At 39.3% G+C, this 27755-nt stretch overlaps 1 protein-coding gene across 3 annotated transcripts in view; it reads right to left on the reverse strand.

Moving 5' to 3' along the window:
* Nucleotides 1-27755, reverse strand: part of COL4A6 (collagen type IV alpha 6 chain) — a 121450-nt gene that overhangs the window by 8887 nt on the left and 84808 nt on the right. For all 3 annotated transcript variants that reach the window (XM_031594469.2, XM_090150069.1, XM_090150070.1), the window contains 31 exons: nucleotides 26476-26592; nucleotides 25319-25387; nucleotides 23883-23918; nucleotides 23405-23467; nucleotides 22754-22789; nucleotides 22576-22617; nucleotides 21602-21694; nucleotides 20553-20606; nucleotides 19139-19198; nucleotides 18214-18258; nucleotides 17927-17980; nucleotides 17358-17427; nucleotides 16551-16661; nucleotides 15465-15614; nucleotides 13929-14033; nucleotides 12862-13022; nucleotides 11778-11957; nucleotides 11024-11207; nucleotides 9329-9400; nucleotides 8826-8933; nucleotides 7789-8010; nucleotides 7390-7551; nucleotides 5259-5429; nucleotides 4451-4594; nucleotides 3999-4124; nucleotides 3498-3679; nucleotides 3171-3234; nucleotides 2577-2651; nucleotides 2071-2178; nucleotides 1232-1339; nucleotides 737-808 (listed from right to left, as the gene is read on the reverse strand). In XM_031594469.2, the coding sequence (XP_031450329.2) occupies nucleotides 737-808; nucleotides 1232-1339; nucleotides 2071-2178; nucleotides 2577-2651; nucleotides 3171-3234; nucleotides 3498-3679; nucleotides 3999-4124; nucleotides 4451-4594; nucleotides 5259-5429; nucleotides 7390-7551; nucleotides 7789-8010; nucleotides 8826-8933; nucleotides 9329-9400; nucleotides 11024-11207; nucleotides 11778-11957; nucleotides 12862-13022; nucleotides 13929-14033; nucleotides 15465-15614; nucleotides 16551-16661; nucleotides 17358-17427; nucleotides 17927-17980; nucleotides 18214-18258; nucleotides 19139-19198; nucleotides 20553-20606; nucleotides 21602-21694; nucleotides 22576-22617; nucleotides 22754-22789; nucleotides 23405-23467; nucleotides 23883-23918; nucleotides 25319-25387; nucleotides 26476-26592 (3244 nt within the window). The remainder of the gene's footprint in view (nucleotides 1-736; nucleotides 809-1231; nucleotides 1340-2070; nucleotides 2179-2576; nucleotides 2652-3170; nucleotides 3235-3497; nucleotides 3680-3998; nucleotides 4125-4450; nucleotides 4595-5258; nucleotides 5430-7389; nucleotides 7552-7788; nucleotides 8011-8825; nucleotides 8934-9328; nucleotides 9401-11023; nucleotides 11208-11777; nucleotides 11958-12861; nucleotides 13023-13928; nucleotides 14034-15464; nucleotides 15615-16550; nucleotides 16662-17357; nucleotides 17428-17926; nucleotides 17981-18213; nucleotides 18259-19138; nucleotides 19199-20552; nucleotides 20607-21601; nucleotides 21695-22575; nucleotides 22618-22753; nucleotides 22790-23404; nucleotides 23468-23882; nucleotides 23919-25318; nucleotides 25388-26475; nucleotides 26593-27755) is intronic.

Raw genomic sequence — 27755 nt, forward strand, 5'->3', positions numbered from 1 at the left:
AACAAAGCTGTCTATTTTCACATACAAAATTTCAAAGTCTAGCTTTGAAATGCTACTTTACAAGACCATTGTAACCAAACAAGTCCCTTTGGAAAGATTTTCCTCCTTCAGATTTTGCAAAATACTTTGCAAAACCAAACCACATTCTATTTCATACAGTTAACAATATGAAAAAGTACAGCAAGAGCCCAAAAACAGAATTCAGATTTGATGGAAGAAATCAGCTTCCAACCTGGTCTAGAGGGAGGTGTCCCTGCAGAGGAACTGGAACTAGAAGATCTTAAAGGTCCCTCCCAGTCTAAATCCCTAAATCATTCTATGACTGCAATTTTACTGAGTTTTTTTTTTTAAGTTCCACATAATGGAGAGCAGTAATGAAACATGGCATCACTTAGTCCAACTCAAAGAGAGCACTTGACGTTGCCCTGCTAAAATCATTCACTGGAGGTGGAAGAGCTTTACGATTGAATTCCACTGACGTTCCAGCAGCAACACAGTCCCTCAGGAACTCAATCCAAAGAAAAATCTCCTTCACTCCACAGACTGCATCCTATTCTTACCGGCATTAAAGAAGAATTTGCTCATGCACATTCAGTATTCTGATATTTTCCTTCCTTTGATACTGTAATTTAATCCACAACTGGGTGAAACGGCAATTTTGTGGGGCACACTGCTTTCATAATACCACTTAATGCATTTTCCCAGCTAGGACACTTTGGCCATACATTTCCTTTACCTGGTGTTCCAGGAGACCCCTTTGTGCCCGGCAAGCCATTCAGACCATTTAAACCTGGAAATCCATGGAACCCTAAAGAGACATTGGAACACTTACTAAGTGAGCATATAAGCAAACAATCCAGTTAGATGGAAATGCATAAGATGCTTCACAGAAACTACAAAACGTGTGAGAAACAGGACATGGAGCAACACAGTACATAAAGCTTCCCTTCGTTCAGCTCCCCTCCATAGAAAACTTCTCATTGCTCTCACTGGTTTTACCCTTGGTGGAATCCCATTAGTGATCCAAATCAAGAAAGAACCTCTCTCTTTCAAAAAACTCCTCAGCTCACTTCTAGCACTGGTGCCTGCACTAGCATTGCCAAGAGATGAGCTGATTTCCCACACACAGCTGGCCCACACATAATGTGCTGCCTGCCTGCTGTGATGGACTTGGCCGAAACCCTGGTTTTCTGACCCAATTTCTCCCCCCATAAGCAGGCTCCAGACATACCTTTCGGTCCTGCTGTTCCACGAGCTCCTGGGAATCCAACAGATCCTGGCTGCCCTGGAGGCCCTGGTGGCCCAGAGATCCCTCTTAGTCCAGCATTTCCAGGGATTCCTAGAAACAAGCACCAAAATGTTTCTGTACTACATATCCAAGACAGTTCAGCTCACAGCTCCATCATTCTGCAGCTTCTGATCTTGCAACTTAACTTATAACATGAGTAAATTACCATGTAAATAATAATAAAAAACAGATCAAAATCTTCTTCACTACTAATAGCACCATCAAACTGTTTATTTGATAGCTTTAAAAAAAAAACAACCCTCAGAAATGACATTTTTCATCACCCACTAAGCTATAGACTGGAAAAGTTCACATAGTGAATAACTAATTAAATTTATTTTCAAGTAAAATATTCCAACAGCAACTTCCACTGGTCTTCCACCTGTTATTCCAATAACAATTTGAGAGTATACCTGCTACTTAACTATTCAGAGACACTTACAGCCATAAAATGTTGCAGTGGAAGATTTTAGGGCCATCTTATCCATAAGCAGCCGCAAAGAAGCTGCTATTCCTGTCTCTCATCAAGGTCTTCCCTGTTTGTTAGAGCAATTCTTTTGGGTTTCAGTTGTGCAAGATTCACAACACAGTCGACCCAAAGGATCAGTTTCAACAGGACAAGGTGATACCTTACACTAATGTCAGAGAAAATTCCCATCTTCTTGTCAACCTTATTACGTAAACCTCAGCTGAGATGGGCTGACCAGGACTCAGGAACAGTATGGTGAGGCTGTCTCACAGTTACACAATGAACTGCAGAACTTAGGTGCCTGGTCCAGTACCTGCTGGTCCTTCTTGGCCAAGATCTCCTGGGCCACCTTTAAGCCCGTTCGCTCCAGTGCTTCCTGGGTAGCCTGGTTCACCCTTAAGTCCTTCTCTCCCTCTCTCTCCTGAAATGATAAAAGCATACACTATGCCAGAACACGAGGTAAAGTAAGTGGAGGTAGGTCTGAAGAGAAACGTGTTAAATTGCAGCTGCAGCACTTAGGTCTGCTGGCCCTGGAGCAGTCTCTCTGGATACCAAACACCAGTGCAAATTCCCAAGTTCTTCAGAGAGTGAAATGGGATGCAGCATGCAAATTGGGTGGGTTTAGGACATGTTCATCTGGATTTATGTTATCATCTGGATTTGTGGTCCACCTGAATACTAGACTTCTCAAATCTCTTCTACAGGACAAGACAAAAGTATCTAAATTTAAAGATTATAAACAACCTTGGACAGAGCAAAGTTATGCAACTTAATTCCTGGAATTCTGCAGTCTTGAAGTGCAATCAAGGGCTACTTTACCTGGGAATCCTGGGTCCCCTCTCTCTCCTTTAACTCCAGCAGTGCCAGGAACACCAGCAGACTCTCCCTGGTCACCTGGAAAAGAAAGACAAGCTGAGAAGGCCATTCTGTACCTGACTGGGAGCAGCTCTCAGCTTGCTCAATAGTCTTGTTTACGAAAACAAACCTGCAAATATTGCAGGTTACTGCAAATTTACAAAGTAAACAAAGACAATAGTAAATACTGTACATGAGGAGTTTGAAAATGTTTATAAACAGTAATGCATGCAAACGCACTCAGGGCAGGATAAGACAAACATTTATCAGTAATTTCACAGCATCCTGTCCTTTATATCTTTAACTCAAGTTGACTAGAGAGAGGAGGGCCTCTTGTACTGTCCACCATGTTTCATAAAGTGCTGTGATCAAGATTTCAAAGGATATTAAAATATTTAGGCAATTGACTTGAGACTGAATGAATGACCTACCAGGGGAACATCTACTTCCGAGCCAGTCATTGGAGAGCAATGGACACTTCCGGAGCTCATTTGTATTAGCTATTAATCTTAGGACTGCATAGACTGAAAGACCAAATACACATGAAACATTTCTTACCCTTTGGACCAGGGAGGCCAATAGGTCCTGGGAATCCAAGTATTCCTGTGATACCATCTGAACCCTGAAATAAAAGCCCAAAGCTAGCTTTTGTTTTTTATTCTTGCAGTTCCAAGTTGGGGTCATGTGGGATAACAGACAGCAAAGATGTATAAAGAGACATTATCCAAAGTGTCATTTAACAGCATAGAACAAACAAAAAAAAAGTTTTGTAAAGAAAAATTCTGTCAGCTTCTGTTCAACCTCTTTACAGCAGAAGTACTGATTAGAACACAGTATTTTCCCAACACTCTTTGAAAGGATGAAGATATTTAAAAAGATATTTACCCTCTCTCCTGGCATTCCTGGAAATCCTATTATACCACGTGCACCCTTCTGTCCTGGCAGCCCAAGCTGTCCAGATGGACCAGGGAGGCCTTGGTCACCATGAAAACCTCTCTCTCTGCTTGCTGACCCAGCAGGTCCAGGAAGACCAGGCTGTCCACGGCTTCCTGGGATTCCTTTATCACCTGAGTTTATATAAAAGGGTACAATTCCAATTCATAATACATTCATTTCATTTGACCATTCATTTGACCAACTGACCCATTACCCAAAGCTTTCCTTAGAGAGAAGGAAGGGATGGGATATTACCTACAGAACAGAACTTTGAACGAAAATTGTTTTCTCAAAATTTAGATCTGCAAATCTTGCTCAAATGTGAATGGCAGAACAGAAAATACTAACACTGCAGATTTTGTCGAACGAAAGGCCATGCTTCACATGCTTGGGAGTAAATGCAGCTCCCAAACAACTGAAATGACAAATACCTACAATGTTGTGACATACCTCTGGGTCCTGGGAATCCTCCAAGTCCAGCTAATCCAGGATCTCCTTTGTCTCCTTTCAATTGCAGTGCCTGCTCTTGAGCCCCAAGAACAGGAAGACCAGGTGGACCAACATCGCCTCTGTCACCTGAAGAAATATGAAGCTGGATTATTTTGCAGTAAGACCGTTTAACAGAAAAAGGGTATAACACCAGAAACTGACAGATAGAGACAGAACATCCATATCTTCTGATGTCAGTTCATCAGTAGGTGCACCTACTGATGCCCTTGGTAACCAGACCAAAGTATTTCACATCAGAGAACAGAACACAGCATATAGAAGAAAACATTATTTTTTATAATTGTTTTAAGTTTATAACTGATTTATTATTGTTATAATGTGAAGACATTTCAGAAAGGCCTCTGAAGTTCTTCAGCTGCACAGACAGCAAATGCCTTTCAACTATTTCTCACCTTTTTGACCTTGAAGTCCCAGAACTCCAGGGTTTCCTTTTTCTCCCACTGTGCCAGGAGCTCCTTTAAACCCATTGACCCCAGGGACACCAGGCAGGCCTGGCATGCCTGGGAAACCAAGCAGGCCAGCAGACCCCTTTTCACCTGTATAGAAAAGTTGTTAAATAGAGAAAATTAATCTCTTCTGATATACTACATACACACCTAGCTGACTGGTGGAGGCATGTTGGGTTTAGCCAGTCACCCAAATCTGGGCAGTAAAACCTGATGGTGCAAGCAGAGCAGAGCCACTTCTGTCATGATACTTTCAACTAGCATTTTATTTGGCTTTGAGAGCTTGGTCCTGCTTTGACCAGAGGGTAAAATCCAATCAATTCACAAGTGAGCAACACGCAGTTACACAGATTTTTTGCTCTCCCTCTAAAATAACACTGAATTCCCCAAATAACCAACTCCTGTATTTAAACTTTGTGGCCATACATTTTTACTTTCCTTTTGGTTTGTGCTTCATTCTCTCCTCCTATGGCTTTTCCCTCACTTTACAACTTCACTCACTGTTCCTCATTTTTCCAAATTTCTTGTCTTTCTGTCTTGATGTACATGATACATGCTCCATAGGGGCCCAAGTCCTCACATGGACCTCCTCATGACTATAATTTGATTATTAAATTCATCATTCATAATTCACAGCTCCACAGAAAAACAAACATATCCTACCACTAGTTGAGAAATGTCTGTTCTGTAGAGTATGACCTAAAATCAACAAGGTCTTTTTTTTCTGGGCAGTAACCTCAGATGGAATACATACCTTTTGGTCCAAAGAAACCTGGACGTCCATCTTGACCAAAAGGTCCAGGTGGTCCTAAGAATCCTCTTTCCCCGGGAGGTCCTGGAGCACCATCAAGACCTGGGAAGCCTTTCATACCAGCAGGGCCTTGAGGACCTACATCCCCAGTTAATCCTTTGACTCCAGGAAGTCCTGAATCAATACAAGAAAGAACTCAATAACTCAACAGATTATGACATACAAACACTGGGGAAGTTTTGTGGACAGCTTTCCAAACTCTTTAAGCACAGCATTGTTTTCTATATAACAAATGGATCTCAAGGCACATGCAGCCTACTTAGAAGGCATAAAGTTTAGAACTGCAAAAGCATTAGTGATCTAATAATAAAATACCTATGAAGAGGGTTACTGCCTACATCACTACACCACTGGCAAGAGTGAAACCCCTTATGATGTGTCCATTTTTGTCTCCTTTACCAGACGCTACAGCATAGAGCACCAGTCTTACCTTTATCATCAAGACAGCCAAACCAGGATGGGGAGCATCTTTAATGTCAGCTACGTCTACCTACCCCATCCTTAGAGCGAAGCAGAGGTCAATTTGAGAGACTTGCTTTCACAAGTTTCTTTTCCACCTTGGTAGTTAAAGTGTTACTTCTCAAAAGCAAATTGCTCACTAAGGGAACAAGCTTCTGACAGTGTTGTGATAAAACCAACACCATATACTCAGTTTTGCCTCTAAATGCTTCAGATTGTTTCTAGCTGAAGCTTTGTAATGGTTTACAACTTTAAATAAAGGCTCAAACCATTGAAAAGAGAATGCTTAGATCCAAAGGGAGGAAAGAAAGAAAAAAAAATCAAGTGGCTTCTGAAAAATGACATTTGCAGCAGCAGCAGCCAATATATGAGCTTCACTGAATTCAAAACTTTTAAGTTACGATCCAGTATGTTTTAAAGTAGATGAAATGGCTGCTTTATTTAAAAAGACAAAGAAAATTCAGGCTTAAATTTTGTGGATGTTAAGGATTTCCTTTTAAGCTTCAGGCTTTGCTATTATCTGAGCATTCTCACTACAACAGTTCTTTGCCTTCTGGTTTGATTAGCAAATATAAGGGGTATCACCTATAGTCAATGCAATTCTTGTAGCATTAAAAGCTAGGTTGTTAGTCCATGAGCTTTTATGCTACACTGCATTTTCTCACCTTGACAGCCTATGTGAAGAACCCATTACCAAACAGTGTGACATCAGAAATGGGAAGTTGATAAATGGAATAGAAACATGGTGAAGGAAAAAACAGATACAATATGTAAACAGAAAGAATAAGGATACAAAGAAATTAATGATTCAGAGAATACAGCTGAAATATCTTTGTCATTTGGAGTTTATCATCCTAGCAATGGAAAGTATTTAAAAACAGTTGAAGGAAACAGTCATAGGTGGCATACAGTCCAAAACCATAAAATAATAGGGAAGTGAAAGTCATGTTAGCATTCTAATAAAAAGCTCAAAAACTATAATTTTTGTCTCAAATTAGGCTAGTGCTTTCATTCATTTGTTGTCATTGTGTTTCAGCACTGTCATTCTGCAAGTTAGGACAGAATTACATCACAGACCATTATCTACTAATTCCCAGATGCCTCTCTGCTTGGTTCTCAAGTCTTGAATACACTCTAGTCACTACAGCTTGAGAGATATTGTTGTATTCAAGTATTTTTTTTCCTGTAAAGTAAAGGGAAATTGATTTATTTTCTGACCCAGCTGGTGTAACATGTAAGTGCTTCTCCTCAGAAAGCTAACAAATTTCCAAACTATGGAAATCACATTTCAAGCAACCTCATATATTAAAAAATCAATTGTCATAAAAATGGGAAATGAAGATTAGTCAATGTATATAGCCAGCCTGTAAATGCATAGATATTAAAAGATATCAAAATGCTTTCTCCTGTCTTTTTGCTGTACTTCTTACAACCTTGGAGCACCATTTCAGTGCAGGAGGATTCCAGCAGTTAGAGGTAAAAAGCTCAAATTCTGCACTGTTACTCCTATATAGTGGTAGGAGCTCTCTATCAGCAACTGGCAATCTCCCTCACACTTTCTCAATGCTGCAGTGTTCAGCTCAGCTACTTGTCTTCATTTGAAGAAGTTACGTACCTGGTGCTCCTGCAAGGCCAGCTGATCCCAGTGGTCCTGGTTTTCCCTTAATGCCAAAAGGACCTCCAGGACCAGGAGGTCCCCGCAATCCAGGGACACCCGAATATCCTGGATTACCCAGCTCGCCTTTAATACCTAGGAGGCCTGGACTCCCATCCAGCCCTGGGAACAGAGAGGTGGGAGGTTACAAAGTAAATAAAACAAGATTCATTTTTTCAATGAAAATAAGAGTCTTAATAAAAGTCTTTGAGTTGCATTAGATTATTATCAAAAAACCACCACACATCCATCTGCAGGCAGCTTAAAGGATCACTGAGTACTTTAAAGAGATGGGAAAAATGAGAGATTTTTGAAAGAAACAGTTTGATATTCCCAGGTACAAGCAGCATCAGTGCTTACCTTTTGGTCCTGGAAACCCAACATCACCTGCAAGCCCTTTATCCCCCGAGAGCCCAGGTCGGCCACGCTCTCCCTGAGCTCCACTCTCAGCACCAAATACATCTCCAGGAGCTCCTTTAGTTCCAGCTAAGCCCGAAGCACCCATCTTCCCAGGCAAACCATCTGTCCCATCCAATCCTGGAAGTCCTTGTGATCCTTGCTCTCCTCGAGGTCCAGGGAAACCTCAGGGACAAAGATAGTAAATGTCACTCATCAGAAGTACATGCTGTCTGCTTCCAGTAACATCTCTAAAAAATTTTAAAAATATCCATGCAAGCAAAGGCTGTTTGTAAAGCTGCAAAATGTTTTGGTACCAAGCTAGAAACAATGGTTTCTCTACTACCACTACCTTCCACAAGAGCAGCAAAGATAATATACCAATCACTCCTTTCTAACTCTGTCCTCCAGCTTTGGGCACTGAGGGGCAGAAGACACTAGCAGTCCTGGTAAAAGGAGGACTGCAAAGTTCTCTTTGTCACTTACCAAGTAGAAATAAAGTAGCACTGCGGTGCGAGTGCTGCACTGCATGACAGGCTATGTCATGCAATCTCTGACCTCATAAAGATCATGTCCCCTCATTAATGCAGTGAAAAGAGATTTTGACAGCCATATTCACAGAGAAATATGATGGACATATGGTGGCCTAACAGCCCACAACTCACTTTTCATTTATTACAAACATCAGAAACATCTAAAACAAGTCCAAATATGGTGTACAGTGTGTCTTTACCAGAATATCACATGTTTTAAAACAGATTTTAAAATCAACTTGAACTGTTAGAAAGCCTATGATGGTGGACTCTGCAGAAACAAGCTGTGTCGACTGTCCTTATGTCCTTACACCAGCTGTATAATATTAAAAGCAGAGATGGCATTTGAAAGAAGCACTGTGGAGTTCACAACAGAGCACTGTGAATTTAACATGTGGAAACGTAGCCTAGAAGACAACTCTTTTGATAAAACACTGTACATATTAATTATACGATAAAAGCTCTTACCAGGTTCCCCTTGCAAGCCAATTATTCCTGGAGAGCCTGGCTGTCCTTTAGACCCATGTAATCCAGGCTGCCCCGGAATGCCAGGAAAGCCTTTGCTGCCTTTGGGACCTAAGGATTAAAATAATTCTAATGAATGAATAATGGAAGGCAAAAACACAGCACCGGGAAATGGGATCAGATCTCTTCTGCAAAACTAGTGCTGAAACACTCACTGAAAACACAACTTAAGCCACAAAGCATCTCAAATCCATGGCTTTTTCAACAGCTATATAAACGCAGAAGAAAAGAGGTTGTGTTCAGAGGCTACTTGAAAGGGAAAAAATGGTGCAATCATTATGATCCTCTATGGAATTTAAGCCCAGACCCTTTGAAGAAAAAGACTACTATTCTGTCAGTTAACTCTCAGGAATACCTATCACTCATAGGACATTAATTAGCAGGTATTATCTTCTCTGAGGAATAGGTGCTTCTTGGTAGTCATTACAATCAGCTCGTCTCCATACCTGGCAACCCTGGAAGGCCGGGAGTCCCAGGAGCACCATATGCTCCAGGAACTATGCAGGGCAAGGTGATACCTGAAACAAAGAAACAATAAGGTTGCACACAGTCCCTTTCAGAGAGATGGTCAGAAGAGAAAGATTTTGTATCCAGACGTTTTTCACAGGACATGTAAGTGATTGGGAGTGAACTTAAGTACATCAAACAACTGCCGGTATTTGAAATACATGATGCTAAAAAGAATGCATTTGGAGCATGGAGTCTTATCTCGTCCCTACTACTTACTGTGTGACCAGTAAGTGGTTGCAACTACTGCTGTGGAGTAACAGTAGCATGATATCTATGGCTTCCACTCAGCAAAGTAGGTATTGAAAAGGCAGTCTGTGACTCAGAGAGCTTATTAGCAGGGGTGAGAGCTTTCAAAACCAGTGGGAGCAGAAAGGCGTTCCTAACTTTTAAAACCTGAGTATGTTTCTAAGTGGTATATAAACTGTATGCTACAGTGTGAAATTCTAAAATAAACGTGCACATGCAAGACAGAATGCACGTCTAGAAAGTACTGATAGGTGGTTAAAAAGCTGGGAACCTAGAGTTTATGCCAGAGAGATTCATATGCGGTAGGTGGAACAGCAAGGATTTATTTTTGTCTTGCTCTCCAACTGCTGCTTCTGCTATCTGTCAGACTAAGAAATAGCCATATGGCTCATAAGCACACTTTCAGCAAACATGACTCAGCAATTGCAAAGCTCTCTGCATGACTTCCATTTCTTATAAAAAGACTCTGTACCACCAATCCCTTTTCATTCAACTTAGGTGGCATTACCAGTTTGCTAGCACATCAGATTTACTTGAAAATCTCAAACACTTCCAGCATTCCTCTTTGTCACTGACAATCTCAAGTCATGTTAACATGGTCACAGCAGTGATTATCACAAAAACTAACTCAAGCTTTTGCACTCCAAAAATGCTTCCAGTTATTTCAAGAGAAGTCTGTACTAAAACTACAGAATTAGCTCCTAAATGGTATTAACTGGCTCAGATTAATACTATCTCAGATATATGTTCTAAAAATCAAAATTGAAAGGATCTTAAAAGCCTTTTAATCAGATAAACTACATACAAAAGATGATCACAAAAGGAGCTTTGGGGAAGAAGGGTGGTTTTTTTCATTACTTTGCTTGAATACATGCATATGGGAACACTTGCTTACCTGCTTTGTTGACTGTTATTTATAAACTCAAATTAAAAAAAAAATCTGAACCTCTTTTTATTTGAGTAATAGTAATAGTTCTGAAAATTGATTCAGAAGTTCCAAATATCAGTGAATTATTACTTTTACCTGGACAACCAAGTAGGTCGTGCTTTCTAAAAACTTCATTTTAACTGTCTTCCCCAACACCTTTGGTGTAAAATGGCTCTCTGGTGAGTAGGTTCCATTCAACACCATCAGTATTTGAATATTCAACTCAGATATTTGCTGCTTATTATCTGTGTCCTCCTGAGAATAACAACTTCAGAAAGCAGTGACTGCTATGTCAGGTCTGGTAAGCCCACACACCAGCTTTAGTTAAAGTAAAGAGCAATCTTTAATCTAATGCCACCTTATGGCTTGGTTACGGGAACAGCAGTAGTTGTTTTGTCACTTGACTTACAGCAGCTTTGCACCTTTTCAAAGTAAGAGCAGATGGAGAAACACGCACCTGGAGGGCCTGGCAGACCCGCTTGTCCTGGAAAACCATCCACCCCTGGGTCACCTGGTGGCCCACGAAGTCCAGCAGGACCAGGATACCCCACGCCAGGAGAACCAATCTCTCCAGGACGGCCCTTGGAGCCAGGTAATCCTGGCAGACCTTTTTCACCTGGGAAACCTAGCCCACCATCACCCTGTACACAACAAAGACAATTACAACAGAAAATCAAAGAGATGTGGAAAGAAGGTATATCATTGCCATTTTAACAAATGCTTGGAAGTTTTGTCAGTCCTGTGCAAGTTTCAAATGTGCCTGGGAAGGTACATGGAAAGCATTGTAAATCATCACCACTATTTCAAAATGCATAAAGACCCAGTTACTATTACAAATAATATTTCATATTTTATTTGCCAACACACTAAGTACTATGTAGTCTGAAAGATGTACATATATACATATATTTATTTAAAATATTCTGCTGTGGTTTTTCAGTTCCAAGATTGGGCTCATTCGTTCAGTGCAAAAAAGCATTAGGGCCTTCCCCACTGCAAGAACTTCATCATTTGAACAGTGTAGCCAGAGGCACAATGACTGCCAATTGCTGATCTTCACCATGACAAATCTGTGCCCAGGGACTATGAGATTTTTTATGTGTTTGGAGACTTATTATACAGATGATCAGGACTAGTAAACCAGGCTCTTTTAATCTCTCTGCTCCTCATTAGGATTCTGAAGCACTGCTGCTAAAAGAATTTGAACTTACTGGTGGACCTGGTGGGCCTGGCAAACCTGGAAGTCCATCCCTGCCAGGAGTTCCTGGAAAGCCTGATGGTCCTATGGGTGCAGTGGCACCACGATCCCCAGGAGCACCTTTGCCTGTTGCATAGGATGAATCACCTTTTTCTCCCTTAAGGCCTGGAAGACCTTGCTGGCCAGCTGAAGCCTAGAGACCAACAGATGGAAAAAAAAAAAAAAAAGCAAAAACAAACAAACAAACAACAACAACAACAAAAAACAAAAACAAAAAACAAAAAAAAACAAGCAGGCACATGAATATGCAGAGAAGAGCCTTTGCTTTCTGAAAGTATCATACAAGATCAGGACACAACAACTGGAGATAGAAATAATTTCCAAACGGTTTCCTATTGTATATGTTATACTTATAAAAAAAAAAAAAAAGGAGGTGGAGTTTTGATTATTTTCAAGTGATTCAGTTAAATCAGTACAATTTTACAGTGGCAAGCCGAATGCTGGTGCATGTCACTATAGTGACAGCAGTCCTGGATGGCATCTGGGAACACTATAGCAGGTTCAAATTATCAAGTCTTCTTTCCTATTACTTGGTGTGCAGCATTCACTGACATTGATAAAGAAATTCTAAAGTTTTAGTGTAGAGCAACTGAAAAGACTGCATCTAAGACACACAGCCTTAATAGCTATGAGCAATGATGTGGAAAGACCTCATCGTCTGATTTCAGGTTTTCTCTCCATACAGATACATATCTGCTTTCACAGCTGTTAGGAAGAACCCTGGGTCTAATGCCTGCCTGTGGCCAAGAGGCCCTGGGATGAATAACGGTTACTGCTTTTACTCTTGGTTGCTAAATGGCAGTTCTCAGAATTTAAGAACCATTTCTTCCTCCATTTTTACATACAATAATTTAGGATACTTTCAGATTCTTTTCACATATCAATTTCTAGGTTTATTTATTTATTTTTGTCAAAACAAGTGCAAAAAACTACACAAAAACTGTGTCCTGGTCTCAATGCAATCAACACCAGTGATTGCACATGGACATTTTTTCTCCTTTAATTAAGGATGAACATAAAAACTCTTCCTCCCTTACCAGAGGGCCTCGCAGTCCTGGTGCACCCACAGTGCCTGGGTCTCCACTAACACCTTTAATCCCAGGCACACCACGACTTCCTGGTGGACCCTGTGGACCTGAGATGCCTTTTAGACCTGCTCTTGTAACTCCTCCATCACAAGCACAATCACCTGCATCTCCTGTAAAATACAGTCACCACTCAGTTATGTTCGGATAAAGACCCTTTTGCAGCTTCAAGATCTCCATAAGTGGGATTTGAGTCAATTAGGACAAAACCATTCTGAAATGATATGCTGTTTTGCCTACTTCGCTCAATGAGTATCGAGCATGGGAAACTGAGTCTGGGTTAATTTCTCTACAACACCCACCACCAAATTACCACACACAGCATGATCCTAGGCATTATGTATTATAACATGCTTACTTTAATACCTCTTCCCAAAGGTTTAGCCTCTCTAAAGGAGATGGTTTTAGGAGAGTTTAGGTCAGAAGTCCTGTGGATTTCAGTAGATGTTAGCATGTCAGAGAAAGCAAATCCATACTCCCACTCATAGAAGGTTACAATGACCCTCAGCTGGATAACTTCATCTTTTCTGGAGTTGTAACTGGGCACACATCCAAACAACCACAATGCACATTGATGTCTGCGTTATACCATTGTTTTGTTCTTTTTTTTTTTGCTGCTAGTTCTGTTACACATTAAAACCCAAGTTCTCATCTTTTTTTTTTCTAGCACAGAGGAGAATAAAATTGTTCCTCTGTCATTTCCAGCCTGTATTAAAAAAAGCAGCACAAAGGACATTATTTCTAAATCTCAGTACATGTTATGGCTTTGAAGCACAACCTGATCAGCTAACTGAGTATGAAATGTTTATCTGCTTAGTTGAGCAGAGGAAGAAGAAAACAGGATTTCAACAGCAGTGCTGGGCGCCACTCTCTCTGAATTGTAAAAGCTACTGCTCTTTTAATCCAACTAGAAGCTTCTCTGAATTGTCATAAAGAAACTTTCACCCTTAGGATACTAACCACATTCAAGTGAGGTCAATTGATTGTTGAAAGGCTCTTCCAAAACAAGAGTCAATTACCTTTGTAACCCTTTGGACCCAAAGCTCCTGGAAGCCCTCTTTGTCCAGGCTCCCCTGGGGCACCAGTCCTTCCATCCAGAATTGCATCTGGGAGAAATGAAGGGCCTGTGTGTGGAAAGCAAGCAAAAAGCCCTGAGAAGGCTTGATTTAAAGCTTGTTAATTATTTATAACATGAGATACGCAACTGGCAGAAATGGTGTCAGATCAAGCAATGGCTTGTGGTTACACAAGGAGATGAACAGAGGATCAAGGGGCTGCCATATGTTTGTTGTCAATTCCCCATATGGAAGAGCAGAAGATCTTGCAAGGTGGATGTAACAGATCTTTACTACTCTACTGCTCTATTACTGCACTTTTTCAAAGTCTTAACAGGCCAAACAACCAAGCAAACTGCAAACGTGGTACAGAGGGCAAACAAATTAGTCCATGCAGTTCAGGAAACGGACCAAGTGGCAAAAGGTTAAGGGAAAGCCATTACTCACTTTACAACTGCAGGACTACTCTCAGTATCTCTTTATACACTGATGAATACAATGAAACATGAGCTGACAGAAACAGCCGAGGGACGTGACCTAACATAATCTAACACTACAGTGTCTGAAAGCCCTTCCCTCAGTGCCAACAGTAAGATGGAGTGCTGATCAGCACACGTCTGATGTTCCATGGAAACAACCTGCAACCATCAGCTAAAAACAGCTCCAAGAGCTTTACAGACTCCGCAGAAAAATTAGCAGGATTTAACTGACAAATAATTATTGATAAGGCAGCATTTAATTCTCCATGGAAAATTATTTAATCAGAGCATGCTCCATCACTGGAGCATGCCCCGTTTTTGAAAGTTTTGCTCTCTAGAACAAAACAAATAAAACATACTGTTTGAACTCAGTTTATGGCAGAAACACAAGGTTTACCACTTTACCAAACAAAACAATGCATCATTAAACCAATCAGGAAATACATAAAATTGTAATCATATTTCCTTATGTCTGTAAACTGTATCTTCAGGTATCCTATCTGACTTCTGGTACCTGAAATACCTACTTGCAAGATCAGTCATTTACCCCAAGTGCTCAAAAAGTCATAGGATCTTCTTTATCTAATTCAGTACACCACGGGGAACTTTAGCTTTCCTCCCATCAACCTGCATGCTACATGATATAACCCTCCTTTCTTTTCCCTAACTGAAGCATGTTCCTCAGAAGTCAATATCTGAATTGGCTCCTACTAGAATTTCATCCTACTAGAACAGAACAAACATAAATTGTGCCGTTAGAACTGTGTGCTTCAGTCTATCAGGTTACCCACTTCAAAAATAATTAGTTTTTGCTAATGCTATTATTTGCATTTTCTTATTTCAGAGGGGTGCAGATAAATATATCAAAGGTTGTGAATTACAATTACAATGTGATACTAACCAAGCCTTTAAGATTTATAGATGAATAATTTCCACTTGCAAATAAATAAATACAGAAATCATTACTTGCTTTGTTTCACTATGAATTCAATATAAAAATTGATGTTAAAAATGTACATACGTGATGATCCAGGCAATCCTGGTGCTCCTGGCAGACCAGGTAAACCATCTCTTCCTGGAGCGCCTGGTGATCCAACTGTTGCTCTTCCTGGTTCTCCCATTTCACCCTTCACACCGGGAATACCTGGAGAGCCTGCAGGTCCCATTCCATCTACACAACATTGACATGATTAGCAGCTATCCAGCAGCAAACATATTCTGATATTTTTAATATCTGAAAATTATTATTGTGTCCTGAACTGTAACCATGTTAGTAAAGAACATTTTCTAATTGCATACAAAGGAAAACTTACTAATCGCAGTCACCAGCTGGCACCCATGTACACATTCCTTTGGTCATTCAAAAAACTTTACAGGGCTGTATTGAAATCTCACTAATAGGTGAGACAATTAACTATAGAACACCACGATTCATTAATTTTCAGATTGAGTTTGAGTTGAGATAATTGCCTTAGTACCAGTGTCTGGAACACTGCAGGCCAGGATTTCACAAATGATGTTAAACAGAAACTCGAGTGAGATTTCTGATGGGACAAATGGGTTCCAGCTACAGTGGTTTTACTTAGCCAACATGGTAGCTCTCTGCTGCAAAACAGAAGAACTGCAGGGAACCTGCTTTAGCACAGGGGTTGCACTAGATGAGATCCAGAGGTCCCTTCCAACCCCTGTGTTTTTGTAATTCTGTGAAAAATGAACACTCAATCAAAAAAGCTCATTTTCAAAAACATATAAAATGTTCCATTTGTAGGAAAGGTTCTGTCAATTTGAAATTGAAATGGAACATTTAATTCAATTTGAAATAGAAATCAAACAAACCAACTTCTGTGTATCAAATATTGAGAGCTGGAGCCTTGAAAAAGATTGTAATCACTGTAGGACTAATCCTGCTCCCACCCAAATAAACATGCTTGGTTTTCCTGTGCCTTTTCCTTGCCTTCTGCACCTCACAGCAGACTGCAAGTCAGGCCAGCAGGAAGAGGGAGAGGCTAGCTGCAATACCTTCAACACCTCCAACCTGCCACCCAGAGCCTTCTCACAACAAACACACAGAAAATAGCCTGCTAAGGTCACTTAGCAGATGCTTTACCTCTCTCCAAGCCTGGAAACCCTGGAGCTCCTGGAAAGCCTGGTAGGCCACTGATCCCTTCATCTCCTGGAGGACCAGGTGTTCCTGGGTTTCCAGGGTCACCTGGGGCACCTATTAGATAAATACAGAAAGATAAGGAAGAAAAACTTGAGAATTTCTGCTGAAAAATTCTGTACAGCTTACTACCTCAGTAGTCACTGATCTCACTGACAGCAAAGCCATTACTAGTAAGTCTGTTAGGCCAAGCTAACCATGATGGGAAAACTTCCGCCTGAGCCCAGTAAGAAGTTGTTTCAAACTTGACTGCATTTGAAAGAGAAATGAGGCAACTTGTCTCCTTAATTTTACAGATACCAAGACTGTTGTCACCCAGAGCTCTTTCAACTGTGGCATTAATTAAGTTTCTTTTCTCAATGGTATTCCTATCACATTGAATGACAAATAAGAGCAGAATGACATTCAGGCTATCCGTTTCTTTGGTACACAGAAATAAGACACACAGGTAGGCTACATTTCCCCATGCTCATATACAGTCAGCTTCCCAGGTGCTAAGTATTTAATTGTGCCTTGAAATGTATCATTCTGCAAGTCAGGAATGAAAGATTTATTACAAATTCTGGTATAAATATATGGCACAGAATGTATCTGTATGTTATCAATACAGAAATGAAAGGAGGAATAACAAGTGATAGGCTAGACTCAAATCACAGCATGGAGAAGTGTTAAAATACAGAAATAAAACAAGTTGGATCAGAAAAAAAGTGCTTTAAACTAGCTTCCAAACAAAAAAGAAATAAAAACGTGTACCTGAAATTACTACACCTTCCTTGTCAACAATGATAGGAGGGCCTGGGGGACCAATGTCACCTACTTCACCCTGTAGAAAAAAAGGGGAAAATGGATTTCTCCAGAAAATGACCTAACAACTTGTGACAAACTGTGGTATCATTAATTCCTCTCACTCTTACACAGTATCAAATCCTCTTTAGAGCAGGATGTGCAAAATCTGATTGTTGTCCAAATCACCATCATACATATTACAAACACAATCCATTGTGCCAGGGCAGTACATCACTTTGATGATTCATGCAGTAGCACTGCCCTGTGTATAAACCTATACTACATGCTCTCCACCAAACAAGCCCTTCACTGCTTGCATTTCTCATGTTTGCCAACCATATATCAATGTTGGTGGCAGATTTTAAGTTCACTCACAGCTATACAGTCATTTTCCACTCCATTTCCAGACATCTGGCAGCCCTGGCAGCTATCTTAAGCATCCACTCACTCCCATAAGTTTGACTGAAGCAATGATATTTATTCATGCAAATATATTTACAATGGCAGTGCTTTAGTATTTCCATCTGAGAAGTTACCTTTGTGCCTTCAACTCCATCCAGTCCTGGATAGCCTGGAACACCTGGATGACCCTGCAAAGTCACAAACAGGAACATTTTTATGAAGTGACACAATAACATAGTGGCATAATTTGCTAGCTGAGACACCTTCAGTGCTTAGACCTGTAACACAAAGCTAATTTGTTGTCTTACACATACTGTCAAGCATCTGAGAAGGAATAAACAGTAACCTGATTGCACTGATTTCTCAGCACTCATAACACCTAAGCTGGTTTCTGCAGTAAAAAATAAAAAGAGCATTTCACCTTTCTCCCTGGAATGCCATTGGATCCATCCAGCCCCAAAAGACCCTAAAAGAGGAAAACACATTATGTAATTTTCAAAAGCTCCATCTCAGTCTGCTCTTACTTCATCAGGCTCTGAGATCTCAGTACCAAAGAGCAAAAAGGTAAAATTTCAAAAGGAGAAGCTACTAATGGTTTTCCTTCTCTTCCAAATATTAACAATCATCGTCAAAAGAATTCAACGGGATAACTTATAAAAAGATGTCTTATCTTCTTTAGTCATTATCTTGCTAATTAGTAATTCAAATCAAATAAGCCATGAGTTTCTCAGCTTACAAGATAGGTAAGTAGTTTGTCATTACAAAGCTGTGAAACTTAACAGAGACAAATATTTTCTATTGTGACAGTTTTGTTCTTCAGATGCAGAACAGAATGCTTTGGTCTTCCTGTTGTGTATGAGCATCACATTTCTGCAAGTTCATGGTGATTAGAAGAATCTATGGCATGTGATGGAGCATGCTGCTAACTTCCACCTTCACTGTCCAGTTTGAACAATCTGTATTACCAGCTGGACTTTTTCATTCCCAAATATGTGCTCTTTCATGGCTTACTCTGATAAGGGGTAAAAACTCCCTAAAGTCCCTGCAAAGCCTCTGTGAAGTTTTCAAAAAGCATGGAAAAAACCTAGGCCTGGTAGCATCAAATCCTCCAATACTCATGTATGATTTTCTTGGATTGCCTCATCTATTTTCATATTTCACCCTTTGTCCAAGACTTTACTGAGAAAAGAACTGTTGGTTATGTCATTGTATGGTGCTGGCTAATATGAGTCACAATTCTATATCTGGGAATCCTATATGCTTTGAGAATGCTTCTGTTAGTGATAAGTCCACTTTATGAAACTAGTTTAAAAACAGGCATGTAAGGACTTTGTAAGGTTACCTACCCTGCCACCCGGCAAACCAGGCACACCTTTTTCTCCTTTTTCTCCAACACCGCCAAAGCCCTGAGGGAAAATATTAACATTAGATCTGTATGGAACTTTAAAGAACAATCCTGTCAGAACGAGCACCAAATCATCTATTAACATAAACTGCAACAGAGACACAAAGGAAACGAACTGTTTCTGCTGGGCTTCTTTTGCCCCAGAAAGAAATCAAGCATTATTTCTGCATTATGTGCAGTGCATTATCTTCTTTGTTCCCTGTGACTTTCATCCGTTTAGACTACAGCACATTTCTCAGCAGGAAATGCAAGTAACCCCCTGCTATAAACAGTGAAGTTTTGTCATTCTGTATCGTATTCTACATTTAGAAGTAATTTCAAATCTAATTTCTCAACAGTAGCAGCTCAAGGCAAGGCTTTTTTTTAAAATGTTTTTTATTTCTAAAGCCTAAGAATGACACAAAAACAGCATTTTCATGCTCAACAGTTGGAACTGTTTGGTGGTTTTCCCAGTCAGCAAGAAGTATCAAATCCAGAGATGGAACACCAGGATTTAATTTCAGTGAGTTACAGTAGGTTGGCAATTTTCAGGCTTCAGTCTTGAAATATCTTACACTTGTGGTTAAGTTCACACATATGCTCAATCCCACCAGCTTCTGTGAGCCTCTTGTGATGCTTAAAGATAAACATGCACATAATGGAAAACATCCAGAAAGGCTAATAACAAACTGTGCTTCATGAACAGGTTCTCGCACGCCATTCTATTGAGAACATCTGTACACTGAAGAAACCAGCAAACAATTTACCTCATTGGCCAGAAGTTCCACAAAATATTTATTACCAAAACTTATCTAAAGAACTTGTGTTTATAAGTTATAAGCTAGGAAAGACCTCTCTGGAATCCAAAGATAAATTGTTGTTGTTAATTCATAGAGGGAAGATGCTTATAAGCACTAATGTTAAATGGCCCATTTTAAAACTAGATATATACATTGAGACAGTCAGATATAAAGAGAAGTATATGTGCTTTATAACTTGAAAGTAACAAAAAGTACATCTAAATACATTTAAACAAAGAGGATTTTTAAAATGTACATAGCTCTCTGTGGGAGATCAAGAAACACTACCATCAAGTGGCTAAGCAAAAGTTATGTTTACTTGCAGATTTCCTTTGCAAACCATAGATGGAAATGATGGCTGCTTTGTAGCATCTATAGCAGGACAATGCTGTCTTCTTTATATTTCCAAGACAAAAATGATCAGATTACAGTTTTCACAAAATTATGTGGACTTTTGTATTAGATTTTCAGATATTCAAGTGCCTACAAACTCCTGTAGAGATCCTATGAGCTATTCAGAGGCTTCTGAGCCACCTAACTCATACTGGGCACATACCAAAAAAAACTCTCCCTTACCGGCAGCCCAGGCAATCCTTTGTCTCCAGGCAATCCTTGAGAGCCTGGCTCACCCTGAAAAAGGAAAAAGGTAAACAGAATAAAGCACTGTGTCCATGAAAGCATGACTTACCCCAATCCACCCATCATACTCCTGACTCCTAAGGCAAGGCCTTATTTGGCAGTAAGTATGCTTGACTTGTGTCATCATTTGCCAGACAGTGTTGATGCATGCAATGGATTGTCTGTGACCACTTCCCATGGCTTCAAAGACCACTACTTTGGAACCATTGTTCTACATTCCTCCACTGCTGGAAGGCAAACCAGAACATCTCAGATCGTCATCTTTGAACATACACAGTAATTCATGGAAAGCAGCAAATAACACATGCTGAGATAAAATAAAGTCATTGTAATCCTGCTTACAACTTCAAGAGTGAGCCACATTAATAGCCCTTGTTTGAGTTTCAGACTAATGCAACTCCACTCCAAGTAAGACAGTGACTCCCATGACTTATGCAGTGTCTTAGGCAAGCTCACATCAGCTCCCAAACCATTCTGTATATGTCCTAGACTAATTCAATATGTCTATACTTCATGTGTGCAGAGAATCTTTGACTCGACTTCCATAGGGCTTTTATATTCATGCTGATGAGCTAAATATGTATCTCAGTAAATGCCTGAATAACAGAATAAATGAGAGAAATCTGATTATTTCACAGTAATGTGCGTCAGAGTGAAGCTTTTTATTTACTTTTTCAAAAGGAATTGTTTTTTTATCATTTATTTTTACACGACCATATTTCACAGGTCCAAGGAAAATAAAATAAAGTTCATTCATTCTAGGATTAATGAAGGAAATCTTTAAATAGCTTTAAGATTTATCAGGTATGGATTCTACAGTGCTCCACACTGCTCTTGAGCTAACAATATTTTTATTCAATAGCTCTCTGGCAGATTAAACTAGTGCAGAAAATGAGTATGATTTGGAAAGATTAAGGCCCTCACTGTCTAATAAGTTTATTCAGTCTTTGTATCAAGGGGATGGGAGGGCTGTAAGTTATATTTACCTTTTCTCCTTGCTTCCCCTTTGGGAATCCCATGAATTCTAATATTCCAGTGGATGGAGGAGGACCCGGAGGGCCAGGCAGTCCTACATCACCCTGTAGACAAAAGATGAAAGTATTAACATAGGCAGAGTACGCCTGATTTCTTATGAAAGTTGCTTGTGAATCAGGAAAAAAAAAATCCAGTCTAATTTTATGCTTTGTACAAAATATTTGTGTGCCTAAGTACTAGCACAGGAATTTGGCCATGAAGGCCAAAAATCAGACTGAAAATTAAGATTAACAAAATGCATTAAATCTGTTTCAGAGAAGTTGTAAATATAAATCACAGAAAGACAAAAAAAAAAAAAAAAAAAGCCTAATCTTTAAAATCAACAGAAAAACACCCCAGAAACATTTTGAAGACAATATGCAAGACAAGAAGTCAAGAAACAACTAGAAATGTAGTATACTGATAACTGATTTTAACAGCAGCAGAATCAAGCCCCAAACTGAGACCTCTGAGAAGCCCCATTATGCCACTGTAAACCTCTCACACAGACTGCAAGATGTCCATTTAAGATACTAAGACTATAAATTATGCATCAGTTAATCCAAAGAATACTATGAAATTCACAGAGCATAAATTCCAAAGAAGAATTCAGTACAAGAGTTAAGGGTCTATATAAGCTAAAGGACATATTCAAAAGGTGTCAAAAGAGGACCCTGTGTCTTGATAGCCATGAAAGCACTGCACTGAAATGAGATTTTCTACCCTCACTTAATTCAGGAAAGGTTCCCATCCTCTTTTCTTTGCAAACATTACCAGCAACCAGCAAGACTCTTCAGTATTTGGACTGTCATTCAGTCCAAAAGAAGAAAAGGAAACACAAAAGAAGAAAATGCTGGAATCCAGCAACCATCTAGAGGATAAAGTTATGATGGAACTCTAGAATATAACTTTACACTCCTTCTGTACCAGAATAAGATTCACCTACTTTTTCTCCTTTCTCTCCTTGAAAGCCTAATCCCATATTACCCTAGGGGAGAAAAAAGATGACAATGAATAACACAACATCAGCAACATCAGTATCATTACCATCTAGACATACCGTAATGATAAAAAAAATAGCCAACAATCAGGTGTGGCAACATGACAGAAATGTAGGTACTTACTTTTGGACCTGGTGGCCCAGGAGGACCCACTGGACCCTAAATGTGAACAAGATCAAGACTTCAGTAGGATGCAAATAATAGGAACAACATTTGGTACCTGAAGTTTCATTTCATCTCTGTCCCCAGAGCAAAAGCAGTAGATAAAATAATCTTCTAGTCTTCATATCTGTCAGAGACAGTATAGTCCTTTGGCACCATGGTTAATTAAGAGCAAATTTTAATTTAAAAGCAACATACATTTAGTTTGTTTTTATGGCTGTCCAAATAAAACTCTTCCAGTAAGTCAGAAAATGAACTTTTTAGCACATTTCATGAGAAAGGCTCTAAACATGCAGAGATCAGCATATTTCCTCTAGTCCTGAGATGAGGAAGCCTTCAGAACAGTATTAAATACTGTTTGTTATGGTGCTCTAGGGCTTTGCTGGAGCTCTCATTCACGACTGTTGTACTGAACACTGCTCCAGAGGAGAACTTCAGCTCTTGAGATTAAACAGTCTGAGTTCAAGTATTTCACATCTGAAGAACGTGCTTCATCCTTTTAGAAGCACACAAACTTCTGCTCATTGTGATGAGACAAATGTAGTCAAGGATGGAAAACTGCCAACATTTTGAACTATTCTATCAAGAAGTACAACAGTCAGGGCCTCTTACTTGCAAACCTGGTAATCCTATGGGGCCTGCAGAACCTGTTGGACCTGGAAAACCTTTGGAGCCCTATAAGAAGAAATACAGAATGTGTAGCACCTATCCCATCAAACCCAAAACAAGCAATCTCAGAAAATATACAGTAACAGCCCCCCAGTTATGTACACTCATTTACATTCTTTAAGAACCCAATTCACATTACAAGATAAAAGTTGAATGTCAAAGTTACAGATTTGAATGGTAGAAGGGAGTTCGAATTTAATAGGGGAAAACAGAACAGATAATAGCAAAATCTGACTGACTTCTGCTGCCATAACATGGATTGACTCAAACCATTGGAAAACTGGGGTTATTCAGACTACTGGTATAAAGAAAATACACGGCCCATTAATTTGAAAAGTGTCCCTGAGAACCAGTATAAGGAAAAGCACCTACTTTCAATAATATTCTTAAAAATTACAATTCCCCAAATTAAATAACTTACAGAAATACCATCCAAACCAGGAAGACCGTTTTCTCCCTAAAAATGAAAAGTGCATCAGTAAAAATACCGTTGTGTTACTGCAAGAAACAACAAAGGGCTATAAATACATATTTATTAGTCTAACTAGGAATATTTCCTTTTAATTAGTGTTCACTTTTAGTTCTGACACATGTGCTTCCATGTTTAAACTGGGAAATGGAAAGGCTCCAAAAGTCTAGAATAACAACAGCTACTTTATTTACAGGTAGCAAAAGAAACTGAGGGGGCATTAAAAAGTTGCATTAGTTGTAACAAATCTGAAAAACACACTACAAAACTTTCGTTACAAACACTATAAAATGTTATTTCAAACCATCCGTATTTTCCACAAATAATTTAAATAAAGATCTATTTAATTTTTACCAATGTATGGTTGTATATACATATATGGGGAGAATTTTAGAAAAGTTCGGCATTTGACAAAAATAAGGTCAGTGTGAGGGGCCTTACATGACAGAAAAAAAAATAAATTCTATATTTAATGAGTAATGAGGCTGCTGAACATACCACAAGAGGTACCAAATCTTTTACAGCTTTTTTCTCAAGCCTCGTGCTTCTGGCAAAAATCAACACCACTCTAAGCTGATGAATGTTTGCTTCAAGGCAACAAAGAACTAAATTTTTATATGAGGACATTGAAGAACCTACTCACTGTCTGGAAAAATAAATTGTGATCATGTTTCCGCAGTCTGTATTCTCTTTATAGGAAATAAAATTACAGACATGATACAGACATTTCAGGGCAAGGTCCTTATTAAACAGAGAATTAAATTCTGACTTTAAATTCTGACTTCATAGCAATAAATGATGAAATACTATGAGTGGAATATGGTATTCATGCATTTAAACCCAGAATATATATCTCCCAGTACAAAAAACACTAGGAGGCAAGTGGGATTTCACAGGAGAAATCTTAATCTGTGCTTGCAAGTCTCTTGGGCTATTATTTTAACAGACCTGGCATGTGTGAGGATGCCAGATACAGGGAAGTTCTGCATCTAAAAACAAATATGCTACCTCATGTAAATCAGGGTAAGCTTACAAGAAACTCCTCATATCTATGGTTTGGCATCAACAAATGAATGGTGCTAGCTGTCTAGAGACACATGAAGGACCAGCAACGACTCTGAACAGTAACAGGATGATTTATGTCCCAGCAATCCAGTATGCAATAAACAAGATGTTTTAGTGCTGCAAAAATGAAGCAATTTCAAGTTCTGAGAGTATTCTGCTTTGCAATTAAGGAATGAGTGGTCTTTTTCTCTGCTCTGCCTTCAGACCTATCTAGGACACCCACGTTTAGCATTATGAGCAGCCTAAGCTGCAGCGTCAGAACTGAAACCTCTGGGACATCAAAATGTTTCTCATCCTGTGTTTTCTCCTGTAGAAAATCTTACCTTCATTCCTTTAAGGCTGCCTTGAGCAAAAACAGGTTCTCCTTTAAGACCTTTTGGGCCAGGACGACCCTGATAAAAAATAAATGACAAAAGTAAATTTCTAGAAAAAAATACACTGATTTGGCTTTGAAAGTAATTGCATTCAGTATAAAGAACTTCTTGCTCCAGTAAACTACAAAAGTCGCACTGCAGTGGTATTAGGAGAATTTAAGACTTTCTGGGGCTTTAGAAAAACAACACTCTGCAAACATTTTCTCTGGTATTTTCCTGCCTATGTTAGATTTTTCTTTTTATTTTAGGCCTTTAAAAACTTTTAAGATTCTCCCTGAATCTGTTTGACATGCTGTAACTGCCCTGTACATGCATGTATCTCTTCTGTAGCACTGTAAATTACCATATTTGCTTAGAAACAGTGAGATAAAAAACCAAAAAAACAAAAAAACCCCAAAAAAACAAAAAACCACAACAGGTTGCATGCATGAATCTTCTGAAAAAGCAGCTGTTATAATTCTAGATTTACCCAATTTATTTTAATCCTCGTCATTCCATGCAGTTTATCCAAGGTGATTTCATGTAATTGCCACCTTAATTTGAGAGGAGTTAGCTGATCCAAGCAGCTTTTCTTGCCAAAAATAAAATCCCACATGCATTACAAAATAGAAATTTGAGCAGGAAGTATGAGTAAATCAGTTATTTTAGAAAGTCATATTTTAACTTGCTTTTGTTGCTTTGTTATTTTCAATATTACATAAACTTCAAGTCTGGATGACATATAAAAGAGAGACATGATCCATTCCTTTTTTGAATCAGTATCCCCTAACCTGAAACATTTCAACTGGAAGATGTTTGACACATTATAGTTCTTAAAAACTTTATCACAGTCTCTTCTGAGTCAGCTTGAATGTTGCCAGTGACAAAGGGATAGGGTGGTGCAGGAGCACATTGTCACAGGATCTTCATTTTAGCCTCAAAAGTTAACATTTACACAGTAAATAAGAGTGGAATTTCAATAAGAAAATGACACTGGGCTCTAAGAATACTAAGGAACTTGGGGTTATAGGGTTCTTCCTAAGAACTCAGGAGCTATTTTTCCACCACTGGTAAGAAAAGCAAATCCTGGCTTAGTGACAACAAAACACTACTGCCTTGGGACGTACTGGCAGCCCGGGTATGCCAGGAAATCCATCTGTCCCAGAAACACCAGGACTCCCAATGGTTCCATTGCAGCCATCGAGGCCAGGTGGACCCCTGGGTCCAGACTGGCCAGGGTGACCCTGTGTAAAAAGGAAAAAGAGAGGATGAATGACAGGTGGTATTTCATTAGCAACACTGTCCTAGAAAACTTCTGCCTTCCAAATAGCAACACAAAACAAAGGAAACAGGCAACTCCCACTCAAGTTCAGTGTATGACAGGCTGCAGTAGAAGTAGGTTCTTCAGCCAGCATTGTTTATCCTCCCCAAAGCTTAAATCCTAGAACATCGGCTGGATTCAATTATCTTTCTCTCCTAGGGATAATTTTCTGAAGTACATAACTTGTGCATGAGTAGGTCCTGAAAGCACAATCTGAAATGCACAGCATATGACATGGAGCACAGTGCGAGGGTGCACCTGACAATGATAATGGAAGGTGCTGATGTAAAAACAAGGAAAAAAGCAGGTTCAACAATACTGAGCATTTGTAATTCCAAAGTTATAGTTCCAAAGATGAAAGTTTCAATGATTTCTCTTCCTTTCCACCATGGATTCTTTCTTTTAATAGTTCAGCAGATGTTCCAACTCCAGCATCACATCATTCACAAAACAGCTTTCCTTGTTATATTAAACTTAGAACCTTAGGCAAAGCAACTGGAGAAAGATCTAATGAAACTAGCAGTCGTTAAAAGAAAGTTTTTGTAATGGTCAATTAATAATCAAAAGCAGGGTGGGAAAGAGTTGTATCTAATTCTGATTTTACACCAGTTTAGTCCTGCCATAGCTCTATTCATTTGACTCAGCACCCTAGTGATGCAAAGGAGATAAAAATTAGAGCCTTTAGTTACTGTTTCTTACATGGGAATACTTTGGCAAAACAAAAGAAGGCATAACTGTCAGTCACACTGCCCAGCTATTAAGCTTCTCTTTATCCTATCTACCTTTTCATAGAAACGAGCTCTGTGGCACTCAAAGAGGATTTTTTGTGGTAAGAAGTGAAATTCAGGGAGTAAGAATCAGTAATTGACAGTTCCCTCTCTCCCTTCTGTACACCCTGATTTTGTATCATTCCCAGAGTGTTTTTGTGTGATCCCAAAGATTCATCTTTAAGGTATGGCATTAAACGAGTTATGACTCATGTTAGGAAAGGGAAAAAGAAACAAGGATAAAATGGAGATAAACCAGAACATTAACAATCCTTCATGCTTGACACATAAAACAAATCAGATTTGTGTTGCTGAAGGT

This window comes from Phasianus colchicus, chromosome 14 (genome assembly GCF_987193195.1).
Source record: "Phasianus colchicus chromosome 14, bPhaCol1.hap1.1, whole genome shotgun sequence".
NCBI classification, from domain to species: Eukaryota; Metazoa; Chordata; class Aves; order Galliformes; family Phasianidae; genus Phasianus; species Phasianus colchicus.